At 66.5% G+C, this 17,272-nt stretch overlaps 3 protein-coding genes across 5 annotated transcripts; all 3 read left to right on the top strand.

The window, feature by feature from the left end:
• Positions 1–908: 908 nt before the first annotated feature.
• On the top strand, positions 909–4,014 carry LOC106112885 (survival motor neuron protein-like). 3 transcript variants are annotated; one of them, XM_055804867.1, is made up of 6 exons: positions 909–1,011; positions 2,340–2,519; positions 2,616–2,901; positions 3,036–3,116; positions 3,204–3,292; positions 3,775–4,014. In XM_055804867.1, the coding sequence occupies exons 1-5, from the start codon at positions 985–987 to the stop codon at positions 3,233–3,235; spliced, it is 606 nt and encodes a 201-aa protein (XP_055660842.1). In that variant the 5' UTR covers positions 909–984; the 3' UTR covers positions 3,236–3,292; positions 3,775–4,014. The 3 variants fall into 3 exon arrangements, with proteins under 3 accessions (XP_055660842.1, XP_055660840.1, XP_055660839.1); XM_055804865.1 differs by having other exon boundaries at positions 3,006–3,116; positions 3,204–3,288; XM_055804864.1 differs by having other exon boundaries at positions 3,006–3,116.
• A 146-nt stretch (positions 4,015–4,160) lies between these two features.
• Positions 4,161–5,798, top strand: LOC129784510 (cocaine- and amphetamine-regulated transcript protein-like). Its single transcript, XM_055804890.1, is given in 4 exon segments — positions 4,161–4,580; positions 5,228–5,311; positions 5,465–5,497; positions 5,499–5,798. Coding segments are annotated over 4 exon segments (318 nt in total). The 5' UTR covers positions 4,161–4,454; the 3' UTR covers positions 5,574–5,798.
• A 1,349-nt stretch (positions 5,799–7,147) lies between these two features.
• MAP1S (microtubule associated protein 1S) lies at positions 7,148–16,484 on the top strand. The gene is given in 9 exon segments (XM_055804909.1): positions 7,148–7,359; positions 9,432–9,533; positions 10,275–10,357; positions 10,477–10,617; positions 11,091–11,321; positions 11,323–14,099; positions 14,101–14,348; positions 14,491–14,708; positions 14,806–16,484. Coding segments are annotated over 9 exon segments (4,143 nt in total). The 5' UTR covers positions 7,148–7,172; the 3' UTR covers positions 14,962–16,484.
• The last annotated feature ends 788 nt before the right edge of the window (positions 16,485–17,272 follow it).

Here is a 17,272-nt window from a genome sequence, read left to right as displayed (position 1 = left end):
TGCCGCCGGCGGGTCCCACGTGGGGCTGAGTCGTTGCCGGGGGGCCGCGGGGGGGGAACACCCGCCCAGAGCTGGCCCCCCTAGCCGCACCGGGGCTGCACCGGGGGTCGGGCCGTGCACAGGGTCTGCACCGGGAGGGTTGGTCCGTGCACCGGGGGGGGGTCGGTCCGTGCACCGGGAGGGGTTTGTGCGTGCACGGGGGTCTGCACCGGTGGGATCGGTGCGTGCACCGGGGCGATCGGTTCGTGCACCGGGGTCTGCACCGGTGGGATCGGTGCGTGCACCGGGGCGGTTGGTTCGTGCACCGGGGGTCTGCACCGGTGGGATCGGTGCGTGCACCGGGGGGGGTCAGTTCGTGCACAGGGGTCTGCACCGGGGGGGGTGTCTCCGTGCACCGGGGGGTCGGCCCGTGCACCGGGGGGCAGCACCGGGGGGTCAGTCCGTGCACCGGGACCCGTAGCGGGGGTCAGTGCACTCCGAGCCGGGGGAATCGGGGACACGCGCGGGGACCCCGGGGCGGCGCGGCCGGGCGGGCTCCGGGGCGGCGGCTGCTGCCACCTGCCGGTACCGGGCTGGGCCCGCGGCCGGGAGCGCCCGCCCTAGCACGGCTGCCCTGGCTCACCCGCCCTTGCACACCCACCCGGGCACCCCCCACCCTTGCACGCTCACCCTGGCACACCCTCCCTTGCACACCTGCCCCCACACGCCACCCGTGTCCATGTGCCCCGTGTCCCCACGCTGCCACGTGCAGCAGTCACACCGCCCGGCCACCAGGGGGCGCCAGATGCGGAGGCGCCGCTCTGCCCGCGCGCTCCAGCTCCCCCCGCGCTGCCCCCTGGGAAGTGCAGTGCCGGCGCGCGCCGCCCGTCCCGTGTCGCGGCGCGCGGGGACTACGTTACCCAGATGGCCCCGCGCGGGCGGGGGCGGGGCCGGGGCTACGTGCGGGCGCGGGGGTAGTGCCGCTGGTGCCGCCGGTACCGGGCCATGGCCGAGCGGGCCCCGGGGCCGCGGGTGGGCACCGGGCTGGGACCGGGGCCGGAGCGGGCTGGGGGCCACCGAGCTGGGATGGGACCGGCCTCGGGGCCACCAAACCGGGATGGGACTGGGCTGGGGGCCACCAAACTGAGCTGGGATGGGACCGGGACTAGGGGCCACTAAACTGGAATGACTCTGGGCTGGGGGCCACCCAACTGGGATGGGACCGGCCTCAGGGCCACCAAACCGGGATGGGACTGGGCTGGGGGCCACCAAATTGGGACGGGACCTGGCTGGGAGCCACCAAGCTGGGACCGGACTGGGCTGGGGGCCACTAAACTGGAATGGGACTGGGACTGGGGGCCACTAAACTGGAATGGGACTGGGACTGGGGGCCACTAAACTGGGATGGCACTGGGCTAGGGGCCACCCAACTGGGATGGGACCGGCCTCAGGGCCACCAAACCGGGATGGGACTGGGCTGGGGGCCACCAAATTGGGATGGGACCTGGCTGGGAGCCACCAAGCTGGGACCGGACTGGGCTGGGGGCCACTAAACTGGAATGGGACTGGGACTGGGGGCCACTAAACTGGAATGGGACTGGGACTAGGGGCCACTAAACTGGGATGGCACTGGGCTGGGGGCCACCCAACTGGGATGGGACCGGCCTCAGGGCCACCAAACTGGGATGGGACTGGGCTGGGGGCCACCAAATTGGGACCGGACTTGGCTGGGGGCCACTAAACTGGAATGGGACTGGGACTAGGGGCCACTAAACTGGGATGGCTCTGTGCTGGGGGCCACCGAACTGGGATGGGACCGGCCTCAGGGCCACCAAACCGGGATGGGACTGGGCTAGGGGCCACCAAATTGGGACGGGACCTGGCTGGGAGCCACCAAGCTGGGACCAGACTGAGCTGTGGGCCACTAAACTGGAATGGGACTGGGACTAGGGTCCACTAAACTGGGATGGCACTGGGCTGGGGGCCACCAAACTGGGATGGGACCGGCCTCAGGGCCACCAAACCGGGATGGGACTGGGCTGGGGCCCACCAAATTGGGACAGGACCTGGCTGGGAGCCACTAAGCTGGGACAGGACTGGGCTGTGGGCCACTAAACTGGAATGGGACTGGGCTGGGGGCCACTAAACTGGGATGGCACTGGGCTGGGGGCCACTAAACTGGGACCAGACTGGGCTTGAGGCCACTGTACCAGGACTTGGGCCACCAAACTGGGCTGGGACCAGGCTGGGGGCCATGGGCTGGGGCTGGGGGCTCTGGCCCAGCTGGGGTCAGGGGGCCGTCTTGGTGGGTGGGGGTCTCTGTGCCCCCCCCCAGGTGACGCCACCGGTGTTGCCCGCAGGGCCCCGACCCCCAGCCGGCGGGCCCATCCTCGGGGAAGGAGGCGATACCGGGGGCTACCCTGCCCCGCTCCCCCCGGGACACCCCAGCCGAGGGGTCGGATGGCGACTCCGAGACCCCCACCTCGAGCGTGACCCACAGTGAGCAGGAGCAGGAGGATGAGGCGGAGGAAGGCCACCAGGTGAGCAAGCCAGATCCCGAGCCCCGTGGGATCCGGGATCCACGCTGTCCCCCTGTGACACCCCCCCGCGTTGTGACCCCCCCCGTGTCCCCGCAGTGGCGGGTGGGTGACGCCTGCACCACCACCTGGGCGGGGGATGGGCTACTGTACCCCGCTCACCTACGGGCACTGGACCGCGCTGCTGGCACGTGCCTGGTGGAGTTCGATGGCTACGGCAACACCGAGGAGCGGGCACTGGCTGATCTCCTGCCCCCCCGCCCTGGGGCCTGGAGGGCGAGGGACGCCCCAAGGGGCCAGAACACCCCCTCGGCGTGGGAGCCCCCCCCCACGCACCACGAGGAGGAAGGGCGAGCGGGTGCCCTGCTCCCCCCGGCCCCCCGAGGTGAGTGTCCACCACCCCCCCCAAGCCTTGGGGCACCCTGTGTGCCTCCCCCAGGTTTCTCCCCAAGGGGCTGTGGGTGCTGCTGGCAGGTGATGCCCCCGCAGTGCCCCCCGGCCCTGCTGCATGCCCTGCAGGAGGAAGAGGAGGAGGAGGATGCTTTGGCCGCCATGCTGATGGCCTGGTACATGAGCGGGTACCACACCGGCTTCTATGTGGTACGGCAGGGGGAGAAGGGGGAATGGGAGGGGGGGAAAGCAGGGGAATGTACCCCCCTTGTGACCCCCTACTCCTCTGTGCCCCAGGGCCTCCGGGAAGGGCGGACAGAGGCTGCTGAGCCCCCCCCGCAGCCAGGCCACAGGCAGAAGAAGCCCCCACGCCACTAGGAGGGCAGGTGGGAGTGGGGACGCTCAGAGCATGGGACCCCTATCCCCACACCCCCCACTGTCACATCACCACCCTGCTGGGGGGGGACACAGGGAGGGGGGGCTTGGGAGGGCTACAGGATAGGGGGTGACCCCGCAGGGCGGCTGTGGGGCTGGGGGACCTCCCCCAGGGATAGTGAGGGACATAGTAGGGCTGTGGGACAGGGGACACCCCGCTGGGATGCTCTGGGGCTGGGGGACCCCACAAGGACACTGGAGGACCTGGGAGGGCAGGATGGGGAGGGACAGACCCCACAGGGATGCTGTGGGGTTGGGGGACACTACAGGGACATGAGGGGACCTGGGAGGGCTGCAGGATGGGGAGGGGACATCCCACATGGATGCTGGGGGTTGGGGGACCCCATGGGGACACTAGGGGAGTTGGTGTAGCTGTGGGACGGGGGCAGGGGGACCCTTTCCCTGCCGCTCAGCTGCGTCTGCTCCCCTCCAGCTGGATCGGGCCCCCCACGCCGTGCCAGAGGGGCAGCCGTGGGGCAGCACCGCGCTCCCCTCCCTTACCAAGGGGTCCCTCCCGGGGGTCCCGGCTGCAGGGACAGGCAGGAGCAGCCTTCCTCCACCCTGGCCGGCTCTGCATCAGAGCCCTGGCCAGGGGGGGGCTGCACCCCTCCTCTGTCCCCTTTTCTGTCCCCCCCTCTCTGTCCCCTCTTTTGGAATAAAGCTGTTTGTGCCACCCACGTGCCAGCCTGTCTGCACCGTCCCCGGAGGGACCCTGGGCTCTGCCAGCGCCTGGGACGTGCTGGGATGAGCCACGCCGCCGTGTTTGCTCAGGGAATTGGCAGTGCCCTCCGCCTGGCCCGTGCTGGGGGGGTCAGCCCCGCCGGGAGGGGGGCTCCGTGCCCGCCGGCTCTCGAGCTGCTCCGGCTGGACGCGGTGCTGACGTCCATCCCGCTGGCTCGGGGCACAGGTGTCCCAGGGGATGCGTCTCCTGGGGACATGTCCCCCCATCCCCCTTTGCTGACGGCATCCAGGTTTGGGGGGACACATGCACCCGTGGGGCGCCAGCTCCCCGTCTGCGTCAGCGGGTGTTTGCCCACACCGGCGGCACAGGGGTATAAAGCTGCCTGAGCCAGGCACGTCTCGGCATCCAGGGACGCATCCGGAACCAGGAGCATGGAGAGTGCCTGGCTCTGCCTGCTCTGCCTGCTCGGCTCTGGCCTCATCCTGCCCGGCACCGCAGAGCTGGGGGTCCGGCCGGCCGAGAGCCTGCCCGGGCAGAGCCGGGAGCAGCCGGAGCTGGTAAGGGGCTGGGGAGCGGTGTCGGCAGGGATGGCCCCCCCCAGCACCCTCCACACAGCTCTGGGGCACCTTGGGGTGCTCCTGCTCCTCCCACCCGGCATGGGGCTTCGCTCTGGCTGTGTCGGGGGGTCCCTGGGGCGCTGGGGACGGGGGAGACCGAGACCTCGCCCCTGGTTCTCTGCTGCTGCTCTCTGGCTTTGGTGGGGTCCCTGCAGCCACAGCACCCGGGACATCCCGCAGCACTGGGGACATCCCGGGGGACATCCCAGAGACATCCCAGGGCATGTGGGGATTCACAGCTTCGACCTGTTTTTCCCTCCGGCTGCTCCAGCTCAGGGGTGGGGAGCGGGGATGTGGCGCTGGGGTGGGGACCCAGGAGTGGGCTGCACCCTCGCACTCCGAGCCCCCCAACCCTGCTGCAGCCCCCAGCCCCCTCCGGCAGGGCCCAGCCCCCAGCCAGGCTCAGGGGGGCTGGGGTGGTGGTTACACCCCAGGGTGCAACCAGTGGGGCTGGGGGCTGGGGCAGGGTCCTGGGGGCATCCTGGGGGACCTGGGGTGATGCAGCCACACTGGCCATCCCAGAGGACTTGGGGTGACACCCTGGCCATCCCAGGGGACTTGGGGTGACAGGGTGCTGCCTGCCACAGGTCGAGGTGCTGCAGGAGCTGCTGAAGAAGCTGGGGAGCCCGGAGCTGCCGGTGCTGGAGAAGCGGCTGAGCTGGGTGCCCTCGGTACGGCACTGGGTGCTGAGCCCTGGCTGCTCACGGGGGGGCGGGGGGGACCCCAAACCCCACAGCCAACACCTGGGCCCTTTGGGTGCTGGTTGTGGGGGCCCAGCCCCTGGGGGGAGCCAAGCGCTGGGGCTGACGGGTCCCATCCTGCAGTGTCAGCCCGGGGAGCCGTGCGCCGTGCGGAGGGGGGGCCCGTATTGGCAAGCTCTGCAACTGCCCTCGCGGCACCGCCTGCAACCTGTTCCTCCTCAAGTGCTCCTGAAGGACAGCGGGACACCGGCGGGGACACCGGCGGGGACACCAGGGATGCTGCCACTTGCCGGGATGCTGCTGGCCCAGGCTGTGCCCTGTGCAGCGAGGGGGGAGCCGTGGACCCCCAGCCCTCACGCTGCGCCAGGTCGTGCCTGCACAGCGCACCAGCACCCTTGGGTGCCCTGGCCCGTGGAGCTGGGGGGGCCCAGGGTGACATTAAATTACTTGGATTCATGCCTGCTGCCTGCTCGCTGGGGGATTTGGGGTGGGGGGGAGCAGCACCCCTGTGCCATGGTGCGTGGGCCCTGGTGTGCTGGGCAGGTGTGGGTCCCATCCTGCTGCAGGTCCATGTGGGGCACCTGAGGCTGGGGTGGGATGTGGGGCAGGGGGGTGGGGGTGGTGCAAGGGTGGGCTAGGGGCCAAGGGCTGGGTCCCGGGGGCTGGTTATTCCCCACCCGCAGGGAGCTGTTGGTTGGGGGAGCAGTCTAGGAGAGGTCGAGGGCAGGGGGCTGTGAGGGGGCTGCAGGGCCTGGTCCCATCCTGCACTGCAGCGTATTGCCCAGCCCTTATGCTGTGCTGCACTGCACCCCACGACTTACGCGCAACGCAGCCTTGCTCCTCACTGCACACTCCATCCCTGCAGTGCACACTGCATCACACTGCACTGTACTGTGCTGCACTGAGCTGCATCCTGCTGCACCGCACCCTGCCTGCTCTGCATTGCACTGCACAGCCCCATCCCCACAATGCTTCCCATCACTGTATCACCCTGCAACACCCACCCCCAGCTGCCCGCTGACCTGTGCGCCCCTTCCCTTCTCTTTTCTTCCCTTGCATTGTGCTCCATTGCACTGCACCAGCTGCTGCATTGCATTGCATTGTGCTGCATTGCATTGAATTGCTTTGCACTGTGCTGCACTGCGCGGGTGGCCCCTGCATTGCATCATGCTGCACTAGTTGCTGCCTTGCATTGTATTGCATTGCACCATGCTGCATTGGGTTGGATTACATTGCATCACTGTTTTATTATTATTTTATAATAATATATTTTTATTATATATATAATATATAATAATATTCATATATAATATATATAATTATATAATATATAATAATAATATATATAAGAATATATAATAATCTATTCATTATTATATAATAAATAAATGCATTACATTGCATTTGATTGCTTTGCACTGTGCTGCACCGCACTGCACGGGCAGCCCCTGCATTGCATTGTGCTGCACTGGTTGCTGCGTTGCATTGTATTGCGTTGTACCTTGCTGCATTGGATTGGATTGCCTTGCTGCATTGCGTTGTATTGGGTTGGGTTGCATTGCATTGCTGCATTGCATTGTATTCCATTGCACCGCGCTGCATTGGATGGGGTTAGATTGTATTGTATTGCACTGCACCGCGCTGCGCGGGAGGCCCCACACGCGGCGGCCCCACCCCGCTATTGCCCCTTTAAGAGCTGCCCGCCCTTCGCTGCTCCTCCCTTTCCCCTGCCCCGTCGCGGCTCCCCATTGGCCGGCGGTGACATCAGTGGGCGGGGCGCGGCGGCGGTGACGCAGCGGGGGCGCGGCGCGGCGGGCGGGGGGCGCCGAAGATGGCGGCGGCGCGGGCCGCGGGGGCTGCGGAGGGCGAGGGGCGGGCGGCGGCGGTTCCGGTTCCCCCGCCCGGGCCCGGGGCCTCGGCCTCGGCGGGGCCGCGCCGCTACTCGCTGCTGGCCATCGTGGGTGGCGGCTGCCACCGGCCCGGCCTGCTGGCCGCCGCGCTACAGCAGCTGGAGCGAGGTGAGCCCGCGGCTCCCGGGGCCCCGCTGTGGGCCCGGCCCTCCCCTCCCCGCGCGGGATGCGCCGCGCTCGGCCCTGCTGCGGACCCCGCCACCCGCAGCTCCCCCCCGAGGCCGGCCCGCTCCAGCCCCGCTGCCCCTGGGGTCTGCCCCCCGCCCCCCCTCACCCCCCCGGGCGTGCCGGGCCGCCCCCTCCTGGCCCAGGCCTCCGGGGTCTGCCCCCTAGGCCCCCAGCGACTGCCCTGTCACCTGCCCCCTCTCCTGCCCCTCAGCCCCTACGACTGCCCCTCCCCCCCCCCCCCCGGATCTGCCCCCCCCCCCCCCCCATCTGCCCCCTCTCCTGCCCCAGACCCCCAGGATCTGTGGATCTGCTCCTTCTCCTGCCCCAGACCCCCAGGATCTGTGGATCTGCTCCTTCTCCTGCCCCAGACCCCCAGGATCTGTGGATCTGCTCCTTCTCCTGCCCCAGACCCCCAGGATCTGTGGATCTGCTCCTTCTCCTGCCCCAGACCCCCAGGATCTGTGGATCTGCTCCTTCTCCTGCCCCAGACCCCCAGGATCTGTGGATCTGCTCCTTCTCCTGCCCCAGACCCCCAGGATCTGTGGATCTGCTCCTTCTCCTGCCCCAGACCCCCAGGATCTGTGGATCTGCTCCTTCTCCTGCCCCAGACCCCCAGGATCTGTGGATCTGCTCCTTCTCCTGCCCCAGACCCCCAGGATCTGTGGATCTGCTCCTTCTCCTGCCCCAGACCCCCAGGATCTGTGGATCTGCTCCTTCTCCTGCCCCAGACCCCCAGGATCTGCCCCCTTGTCCCAGGTCCTCAAGGTTCTGCCTCCCTGAACTCCCGGAACCTGCGCCCCCACCCCAGCCCCTCAGGTTCTGCACCCCCCGGGCCCCCAAGGCCCTGCTCCTTCTCCTGCCCCAGACCCCGAGGATCTGCCTCCACAAGTGCTGCCCAACCTTCTTGTCCCTGCTGTGACCTGTCCCCCCCATCCTGTCCCCTGACTTTAGGGACCTGTCCTCTCTCCCCACCCTGGGGTCTGTCCCCAGGCTCTGGGGCTGCAGTTGCCCCCCTCCCCCTGCCATGACCCATCCCCTCCCCTTGTTACCAGCCCAGACTGTGCCCCACACAACTAGGGGGGCCAGATGCTGGGCTGGGGCTGGGTGGGCGCTGCAGGGTCCCCCTTCAGCCCTGCTCCTATCTCCCACTCCCCAAGCTGTGGCCAGAGCTGAGTGGGGGGGTGTCTCAGGTGTTGGAGCACCCCTGTGCTGGAGCAGGACCCCAAATCATGGGGAAACACACACACACGCACACACACACGTGTGTGTGTGTTGCCAGGATTGTGCCATCGTGTCCCCTACCGCAGGACCTGGCAGGACCAAATCTTGCTGGCCCCAAGTGATACCGCCCCAAAATGGCCATAGCCCTCGCCTGGTGCCTTGTGCAAAATTTGTGCAACCCCCCCACCATCTTACGCCATCGCCAGGCTGTTTGCCGGGAGCAGTTGTGGCCACGCTGGTTGGCCACAGAGGTGGGGGCTGCCAGCCCCGCCCCCCCCCCAACCCCTTACAGGGTCCTGAAGGGTGTTTTGAGGCTGCACTTTGGGGTTCCTGACCCTGCTCTGGGTGCTGGGAGCAGCCGCGCCAGTGCCAGGAGCAGCGCTGCACTCACCGGATCCTCCGGCACCGTTAATTCTTTTAATTGCCACCTTTGAAGAGGTGCGGGGAAGGTGCGCTTGGCGCCTGGGGGCCGGGGTTTTGGGTTGGCAGAGCTGGTGCTGTCATGAGTCACCGCGCAAGGTGCTCGCCTGCCAGGCAGCCGGTTGGTGCGTTGGTGTCATGCCAGGGTCCGGCTGGGCTTGGGGACCCCCCTGGGGTCACTCCAAAAGCCACCAGGCCGGCACGGCTGTGTCTCAGGGCAAGGGGGGAGGGGGGACAGTCCCCACCGTGCTGTTACTTGCATAATCGGTGCCATGTGGGGGCACATGCGGTGCTAGTGGGTGCTAACAGGGCTGCCCCCCCGCCCCCCCCCCCCCCAGTTATTTTTATCCGTGTCCCCCCCTCCTCCAAAGGAATCCGCTCCTGGGACATCGATCTCTCCTTGTGCAACCTGGACGAGCAGCTGAAGCTCTTCGTGTCCCGTCACTCGGCCACTTTCTCCAGCATCGTGAAAGGTAAAAGAAGGGGAGGCATGTGATGCATGCTCCCTGGGTGGTGGTTATTTCATGGGGTGTGGGAACCTCCCCCCGATAACAGCTGGAGGGGCCCCCTCCCCGCTACGCCCCCAGCCTCTGTTGGAACAGGCTTTGCCTTGTACCCCCGACCTGGTGGCCAAACCCCGTGATCCCACATGTGAGAAACTGCTTCCTTCGCCCATCCTGGGGCAGGCTGCAAATTCCCATGAAAAAATTGGAAAAGAACATATTGAGCCAGGGATACCAGGGCTGCTCCAATGCCTCTTGCCCACCACGTCCCCTTGTCACACCGGTGGGTCAGCCCCTGGCAGTGGGGGGGCACCGTGGGAGGTAGTCAGGTCTCCGGTGGGTACCTGCCTGCCTAGGAAGGGGGTTACAGCCCTGAGGTCCCCCTGAGAGCAGCCAGGGCTTGCTGCACTGCTTGGGGGGGGCAGAAGGGGCTCCCCCAGCCTGAACCCCCCCCTTCTTTCCTCCCCTCCCTGTGGCAGGAAGGACATGGGAAATGTGTCCTTTGGCTCAGTGGATCCGCTGGCCCCCGCAGCGTCTGGGAGCGGGACAGTGGCTGTCCCTTTCCGTGGGGGAAGTGGACAGGAGCTGGCCCTGCTGCTCTGTCCGGGTCCCCCCCCACCCCCCCCAATCCCATCCCCACGGGACAAGGCCAAACTGGGGTGCAGCCCCGTTGTTTGGGGGAGGGTGGGTGTCAGCCCTTGCTCCCTGCAGGTCAGCGGACCCTCCACCATCGGGGAGATGTGCTGGAGACCCTGGTGCTGCTCAACCCCTCCGACAAATCCCTGTGTGACGAGGTGAGCAGCTGGGGGACATGGCTGTGGCCTTTTTGGAGCTGCTGGCTGGGGCGTGCTGCAGGTTGGGGCTTGGTGGCATCTTCATGTCCCCTCCATCCTCACGTCCCTTCCATCCTCAGCTGCGAAACCTCATCACGGACATGTCGCAGCACAAGCTGCTGGTGTTCGCTGGGCCCTGCGTGGAGGAGACGGGGGAGCTGATGCTGCAGACAGGCTGCTTCTCCCTGCGGGACTTCATCCAGATCTTCACCGACAAGGAGGTGGGGTGCTGGAGACCCCCAGGAAGGAGCTGCCTGCCCCCGCCCCCAGCTCACAGGCCTGACCGCCGCTGTGCAGGGGGGCTGATGCTGCCGGAGTAACTGTCTGCTCACGTTCTCCGGCGTCTCGGTGGGGAGTCAGGCAGGGCAGCAGCACGGACGGGAGGCTGGCCCAGCCATCTGCTCTGCAGGCAGCCGTGCCAGCACATCCCTCCCGCCACAGGGCTGGGAGGGGACAGTCAGCTGCATCCTGGCCCTGAATCGCAGCTGGGGTGGGTGTGAATTGGGGACCCCCCGCCCTGCCAGGGATCGTGCCAACAGCCGGCCCTGGGTGTGTGGAGTGGGATGGGGCTGTGGGAGGCCCCAGGTGCCCAAGGGAGGGGGGGGCTGAGGCAGGGTACCCCTTGGGCTGCTGTATCTCTGGCCACAGGTGCCTCATCCCTCCTGAGAGTCTGGCTGTCCCTGTCCTCTCGCAGGTAGGGGACATCCTCAGCTCTGCGGACCCCTTGGCCAAGGCCAGGCTGACCATCAGCTGCCCCGACTTTGGGGAGTGGAGGGACTCAAGCCTGGACCATCACAACCTCCAGGACTTCATCGAGCTGCGCTACAACCCAGGCTGCATCCTGCCGGAGATGGAGGGGCTGGAGGAGTTCATGGAGTACCTCTCGGAGTCGCTGGAGCCCCAGTCCCCCTTTGACCTCCTTGAGCCCCCCCACCATGGTAGGCTTCCTCAAGCTCTCCAAGCCCTGCTGCTATATCTTCCCGGGCGGGAGAGGGGACTCTGCTTTCTTTGCCGTCAATGGCTTCAACGTCCTGGTCAATGGAGGCTCCAACCCCAAATCATCCTTCTGGAAGCTGGTGCGGCACCTGGACCGCATCGACTCCATCCTGGTGACGCACGTGGGCACGGACAGCCTGCCCGGTGTCAACAGCCTGCTGCAGAGGAAGCTGGCTGAGCTGGAGGAAGATCCATCCCAGGGCTCGCAGGGCAACGGGGACTGGGCAAAGAACCTCATCTCCCCGGAGCTGGGTGTCGTCTTCCTCAACGCCTCCGAGAAGCTGAAGGACATCGAGGGCAACTCCCGGGTGCTGAAGAGCTGCGATGAGGCTGCCCTGACCCTGCACTACCTGGAGAAGCTGGGCATCTGTCCCAACCTGCTGGCGCGGGACAGCGGACCCCGCGCAGAGCCCACCGTCCTCTTCCAGAAGATGGGAGTGGGCCGGTTGGACATGTACATCCTGAACCCCGTGAAGGGCACCAAGGAGCTGGAGTTTCTCCTGCAGCAATGGTCAGGCAACAGCTACCCCAAGGAGCAGGACTTGCCCTTGCAGTGCCTGACCTCCGTCTGCGCCCTGCTCGTCTGGCACCCCGTTAGCCCCTCCGAGAAAATCATCCGGGTCCTCTTCCCCGGCTGCACCCCTCAGGGCCGTATCCTGGAGGGGCTGGAGAAGGTGAAGCACCTGGAGTTCCTCAAGCACCCTGTGGTCACCAAGAACGATTTGAAGGGGCCACCAGCGTCCCAGCCTGAGAAGCCACTCAAGCAGAGGAGGGCAGAGAGCAAGGAGAGCCTGAAGTCAGCTTCCAAGCTCAGCTTGGTGGATACTGGGACACCAGTGCCGAAGGAAAAGGCTCCAAAGGTGGAGAGGAAGGAGGTGAAGGCAGGGACCAAGGAAAAGCCAAAATCCCTGGGGGAGATGACCAGAGCCGGGTCAGAAGATGAGAAAGCCAAGGATGCTCGAACCAAGCTGGACTCTTCAACAGAGAAGCTGAAGGCAGATGCAAAGCTGAAGCTGAGCAAGGAGAAAGCGGTGCCAAAGAAGGAGCCTGTGCCCCGGAAAGAGGAGAAGAAGATGCTGAAGAAGGACGAGGGAGCCGAGGCGAAAGGGGAGGCCAAGAAGGAGGTGAAGGTGGTGAAGAAGGAGGTGAAGGCTGAGACGCTGCGGAAGGATGCGAAGGAGAGCAAGGCAGAGGTCAAGGCTCCTGCCAAGACCGTGGCCCGGAAAACGCTGGTCCCAGAGACCCGCAAACCCCTGGCCAAGGCTGGCAGCGTCAAGAAATCCTCCCTCAAGAAGGAGCCAGAGAAGCCCAAGGCCAAAGCCCCCCGGGAGGCAGGCAGCAAAAAGGAGCCAGGGACATCTGACGGCTCCAAGTCCTCCTCCCCTGAGGACATGCTGCCAGAGGCCGAGCGGGGCCGGGGGGCTGCCTCACCGGGGGCTGGCGGGAGGAGGAGGAAGGAGGAACTGAGGAACGAGGGCAGCACTGCAGCTGAGAGCGAGCTGGAGCCCTTGCCGCTGGAGAACAGAGGGGTGGGGGGGCTGGCAGGACCAGGGGACTCATCCTGCTTGGAGAACGGCCTGGAGGACCCTGACAGCCCCCAGCGGTTCCGCTACATGGAGAGTAGCCCTTTGAGAGCCATCTGCCCGCTCTCGCCCCTGGCCAAGACCCCCAAGAGCGACCGCAGCGTCAACTTTGACCTGACGCCCACTGGGATGCTCAACCACAGCCCTGAGGGCGGCGAGGATGCCTGTGGCAGCTCTGAGGAGAAGACCCTGGAGATGATGTCCCCAGCCAGCTCGGGCCCAGCCAGCGCCGGACACACACCCTTCCACCAGTCACCAGTGGATGATGGCACAGAGGAGCCGGGCACCGGCACCAACCGGCAGCCAAACACTTGGCCGCCAGCCGGGGGCAAAGCCTCACAGGACGGCTCCAGCTCGTCGCAGGAGAAGCAGGCAGGCTGCCTCTCCCTCAGCCCCTTCAAGGACGACATCCCCGACGTGTCCCCCACCATCACCACCCCCTCGCTGCCAGCCGAGGTGGGCTCCCCGCACTCCACCGAGGTGGATGAGTCCCTCTCGGTCTCCTTTGAGCAGGTGCTGCCACCCGTCAGTGAGTCCCCACCAGAGGAGGGCAGGCGGTCCCGGGGGACCGGGGGGACACCGGAGCCGGAGGCCACGAAGGGTGGGTTGTCCCTGCCGCTGCGGCCATGCCACCACCCGCCATGGGCTGATGGTGACACGGTGCCGCGGCCCGGCCACCGCTCCGACTCACCCCATGACGTGGACCTCTGCTTGGTGTCACCCTGCGAGTTCGAGCATCCCAAATCAGAGCGGTCGCCCTCAGCTGCTGCCAGCCCCCGGGAGCTGTCAGACAGTGACCCGTCTCAGGAGCTGGTGCAGCGCCGGGGCCGGCCCCGCCAGCTGCTGGGCGAGACGCCCCCCACCTCCGTCAGCGAGTCACTGCCCACCCTTTCTGACTCCGATGTCCCTCCGGCCACTGAGGACTGCCCCTCCATCCTGGCTGACGGGCTGGAGTCGGATGAGGACCTGGAGCAGCCCACCCACGGTGTGGCCAGGGCCCATGACCCGCTGCCGGCCCCCATGAAGGACCCCTGCCCCATCCCCGCCCAGCCTGGCATCTGCATGGTGGACCCTGAGGTGCTGCTGGCCGAGCAGACCCCGCGCTGGCAAGAAGGACCCCTCCGGCAAGGTGAAGAAGACCCTGTCCCGCACGGGCTCTGTGCCCACCGCCCCGAGGACCGAGCCACCCCGGCACCCCACCTCAGTCCCCAAGGCCAGGGGCCCTGCCAACGTGGCCCGTGACAGTGGGGACAAGGCCAGGCTGCTCCCCGGGGACAAGAAGGGCCCTTCCAGTGGGGACATCCGCAACCCAGGGACCACCCGCAGCCCTGGAGCTCGCCCACCGTCGGGAGCTGGCAGGGCATCACCGGCAGGTAATGGGGCTGGGGGGCACCCGTGGGCACTCCCAGCATTGGTGTCCCTGTGCCGGAGCAGCGCGGAGGCACCGCTGGCGCTGTGCAGTGGGGTTGGGGTGGGTTTGTGGGGCTGCTCAGCACCGTACCCCCATCCTGGCAGGCACACGGGCTGCAGCCCCCCCGGGCCCCCCAGTCTATGTGGACCTGGCGTACCTCCCCGGCTCCTGGAGCGCCCGCACGGTGGATGAGGAGTTTTTCCGACGCATCCGTTCCCTCTGCTACGTGGTCAGCGGCGACGACCACCTGAAGGAAGGTGTCCTGCGGTCCCTCCTCGATGCCCTCCTCTCCGGCAAGCACCAGTGGGGCACTGACATACAGGTGAGCTCCCCCCCCCCTGCCAGCTACCCGGAGAGGTGGGATCAGCCCCTTCCTGGTGCTGGCTCGTGGTGACACGGTGCCGTGGGTGTCTCTGCAGGTGACCTTGATCCCCACCTTCGACTCACTGGTGATGCACGAGTGGTACCAGGAGACCCACGACCGGCAGCAGGAGCTGGGCATCACGGTGCTGGGAAGCAACAGCACCGTGGCCATGCAGGATGAGACCTTTCCCGCCTGCAAGGTGGAGTTCTGAGCCAGGGGAAAGGGGGGGAGCCACAGCATGGGCTTCATCCCCACCCTCCTCGTCCTCTGTGGGCCCCCCCCTCTCCCTCCCTCCGCACCTGGTGACTCAGGGCTGTGCCAGCCCCGGGGCCACCATGGCTCGGAGGGGAGAGAGAGGGGGGGTGTCTTCTGGGGGCAGATGGGGTTGCGTTCCCCCCCAGGGACTGGCGGGGTCTCTCTGGGGACCCCGAGCCCACAGCACCCACATGCCACACCCTCACACGCCGCGTGGTTCCCGCATGCCCACGCCAGAGCCGTACACTCCTTGCTCTGCACCCACCGCCGTCCCAGGGAGGGGGGTGAGGGACCAGCCGGGGAGGGGGTGACCCTGCCTCTGGGGGTGTCTGTGTGTCCCCCACCCCTGGCATCCAGCAGTAGTGCTGAGCTGTCTCCTGGCGGGCAGCGAGCCCAAGCCATGCTCGATTTAACAGGGTAAATTTTGTTGTTTGCTGTTCGTACCCCCTCCCTGGACAAGCCACTACTGCCATTGTCTCCCCCCTCGGTACCCACAGCCCAGGCCTGCGGGGGGGTGGGTTTCCTTCCTGGGGGGCACAGGGTTAGGACAACCTTGGCCACCCCGGGGGGCTCCTGCTGTCCCCATGGAGCAGCACTGGGGCTCGTGCTCAGGCTCAGGGGGGCTGTGGGGTCTGCTCCTCTGGCACTACAGCTGCGGGCTTTGTCCCCAGCACTGTCTCCGTCCCCCCTGGGCACGGCCGGACCCTGTGGCCCCCCCTTTCACGTGCAGCAGCTGGGGGGGAGCTTTCTGCTCCACCAGGCTGAGACCTGGCAGCTCACTGCACCGATGGCTCTTCCCTCCCTGGCAGTGGGGGCCATGGGGTCTGAGCCTGCACCCTGGCTGGGGAGCGGGGGGGACTGGGGAAGGTGCCCCCCCCCCCCAATTCATCCCCAAGCCCTTGAGTTGCTGGAAGGCTGTTAAGAAACCAAATGTCACGTGCAATTTTTAAGGGGTTTTGTGAGCAGAGAGCGGGGCGGGGCAGGCTGGGAAGGGGGGCAAGATTTGGCCCCCCCGTGCCCAGCTGGGGCAAACACTAACCCATTTTGTAGGAGGCTCCTCGTTGGCTCTTTTTGTAATGACTTTTTAAGAAAAAAAGGAGAAAACAAACAAAAAAAACCAAACCAAAACAAACCACCAACACACAAAAAAAGTGAAAACTGAACAAACCAAACCTATTCTGGTGGGAGGTTATTTATCTGAGTCCCCCCCGCCCCGGGCACCGGCTGGTGGCCGCGGGGGCTTTTACCTGGGATTGTATCGTTCTATGTGTTCGGGGTGGGGGGAGTGAATGTTTCACCTTTAGTGCTTTAAATATTTTTTCTTAGCTGGAAGCTGGTTTGGAGGTTGGGGGGTGGTGGGGGGGTTGTGACTCCCCCCTCCGGCCCCTGCCCATGGATGCCGGCACGCTCCCCGTCTTGCACGCCACGTTCCCGTTTGGCAAATGTGTTGAAAACGAGCATTAAAGAGGATAGCTCCCAGCTGCTCTGCCTGTTGTGTGGGGTTGGTTTTTTTTTTGGGGGGGGGGGGGGAGGTGGGGGGAAGGTTGGAGTTTCCACCCCAGTCGATGCAGTGCAGGGGAGGGGGGGGGGGGAATGTGGGGTCCTGGCATGCTGCAGGGTGGTTTGGGGGTACTGGGAGTGTGGAATGATGGTTGGGTTGGGCTCAGCCCTGGGGGTGGGGGGATGCTCTGGGGTGGGAGCCTGCAGTGGGAGAGGGGCTGGGGGGGTCCAGGGTATCGTGCTGGGGGGGGTGCTGTGCTGGGGGGCAGGGGCTGAGCAGGGCTGGTACACCAGCTCGGCTGAGGATGGATGCAGGGTTGCTATGACAACTGCATACCCATCCCCGCCGCCCCCGGCCCGCAGAGGAGGGGGCTGCAGCCACTGCGCTCTGCCCCCGCTCTCGGCATGGGGCGGGGGCGTTGCGTGTGTGTTGGGGGAGGGGGGGGGTTGGAGTCTCCTCGGTGCTGGGGGGTCTCGTGTCCTTGTGCCCCAGCTGCAGCACTGAGCCCCCACCCTGCATGCTCAGCCTTAAGCCTGGCAGGACCAGGGAACAAAACCCCACCCTGAAGCCCCAGAACCCCCAACCCCAAAACCTCCCCCAGAATCTCCCCATCCCTCAAACCTCCCCAGGACCTTGCCAGGCCCTTTGCTGGGGCCACAGCAGCATCTTGGGGAGGGGGCTCTTCGGGGGGGGGCGCTCCCTTGGAGGTGGGTTGTGACCCCTCGTGCTGAGGCGGGGGGCAGGGCTGTGCCTGTGCCTGGCACTG

Source organism: Falco peregrinus, chromosome 5 (assembly GCF_023634155.1).
Source record: "Falco peregrinus isolate bFalPer1 chromosome 5, bFalPer1.pri, whole genome shotgun sequence".
NCBI lineage: Eukaryota > Metazoa > Chordata > Aves > Falconiformes > Falconidae > Falco > Falco peregrinus.
This window is presented reverse-complemented; position numbering and strand designations above follow the sequence as displayed.

Excerpts from the sequence above, each read along its gene's own strand:
- LOC106112885 (XM_055804865.1), top strand. The coding sequence starts at position 985 with ATGGCCGAGCGGGCCCCGGGGCCGCGG. Across the intron at positions 1,012-2,339 it reads AGCGGGCCCCGGGGCCGCGG|GGCCCCGACCCCCAGCCGGC; the intron begins GTGGGCACCGGG and ends TGTTGCCCGCAG. Across the intron at positions 2,902-3,005 it reads GCTCCCCCCGGCCCCCCGAG|TGCCCCCCGGCCCTGCTGCA; the intron begins GTGAGTGTCCAC and ends ATGCCCCCGCAG.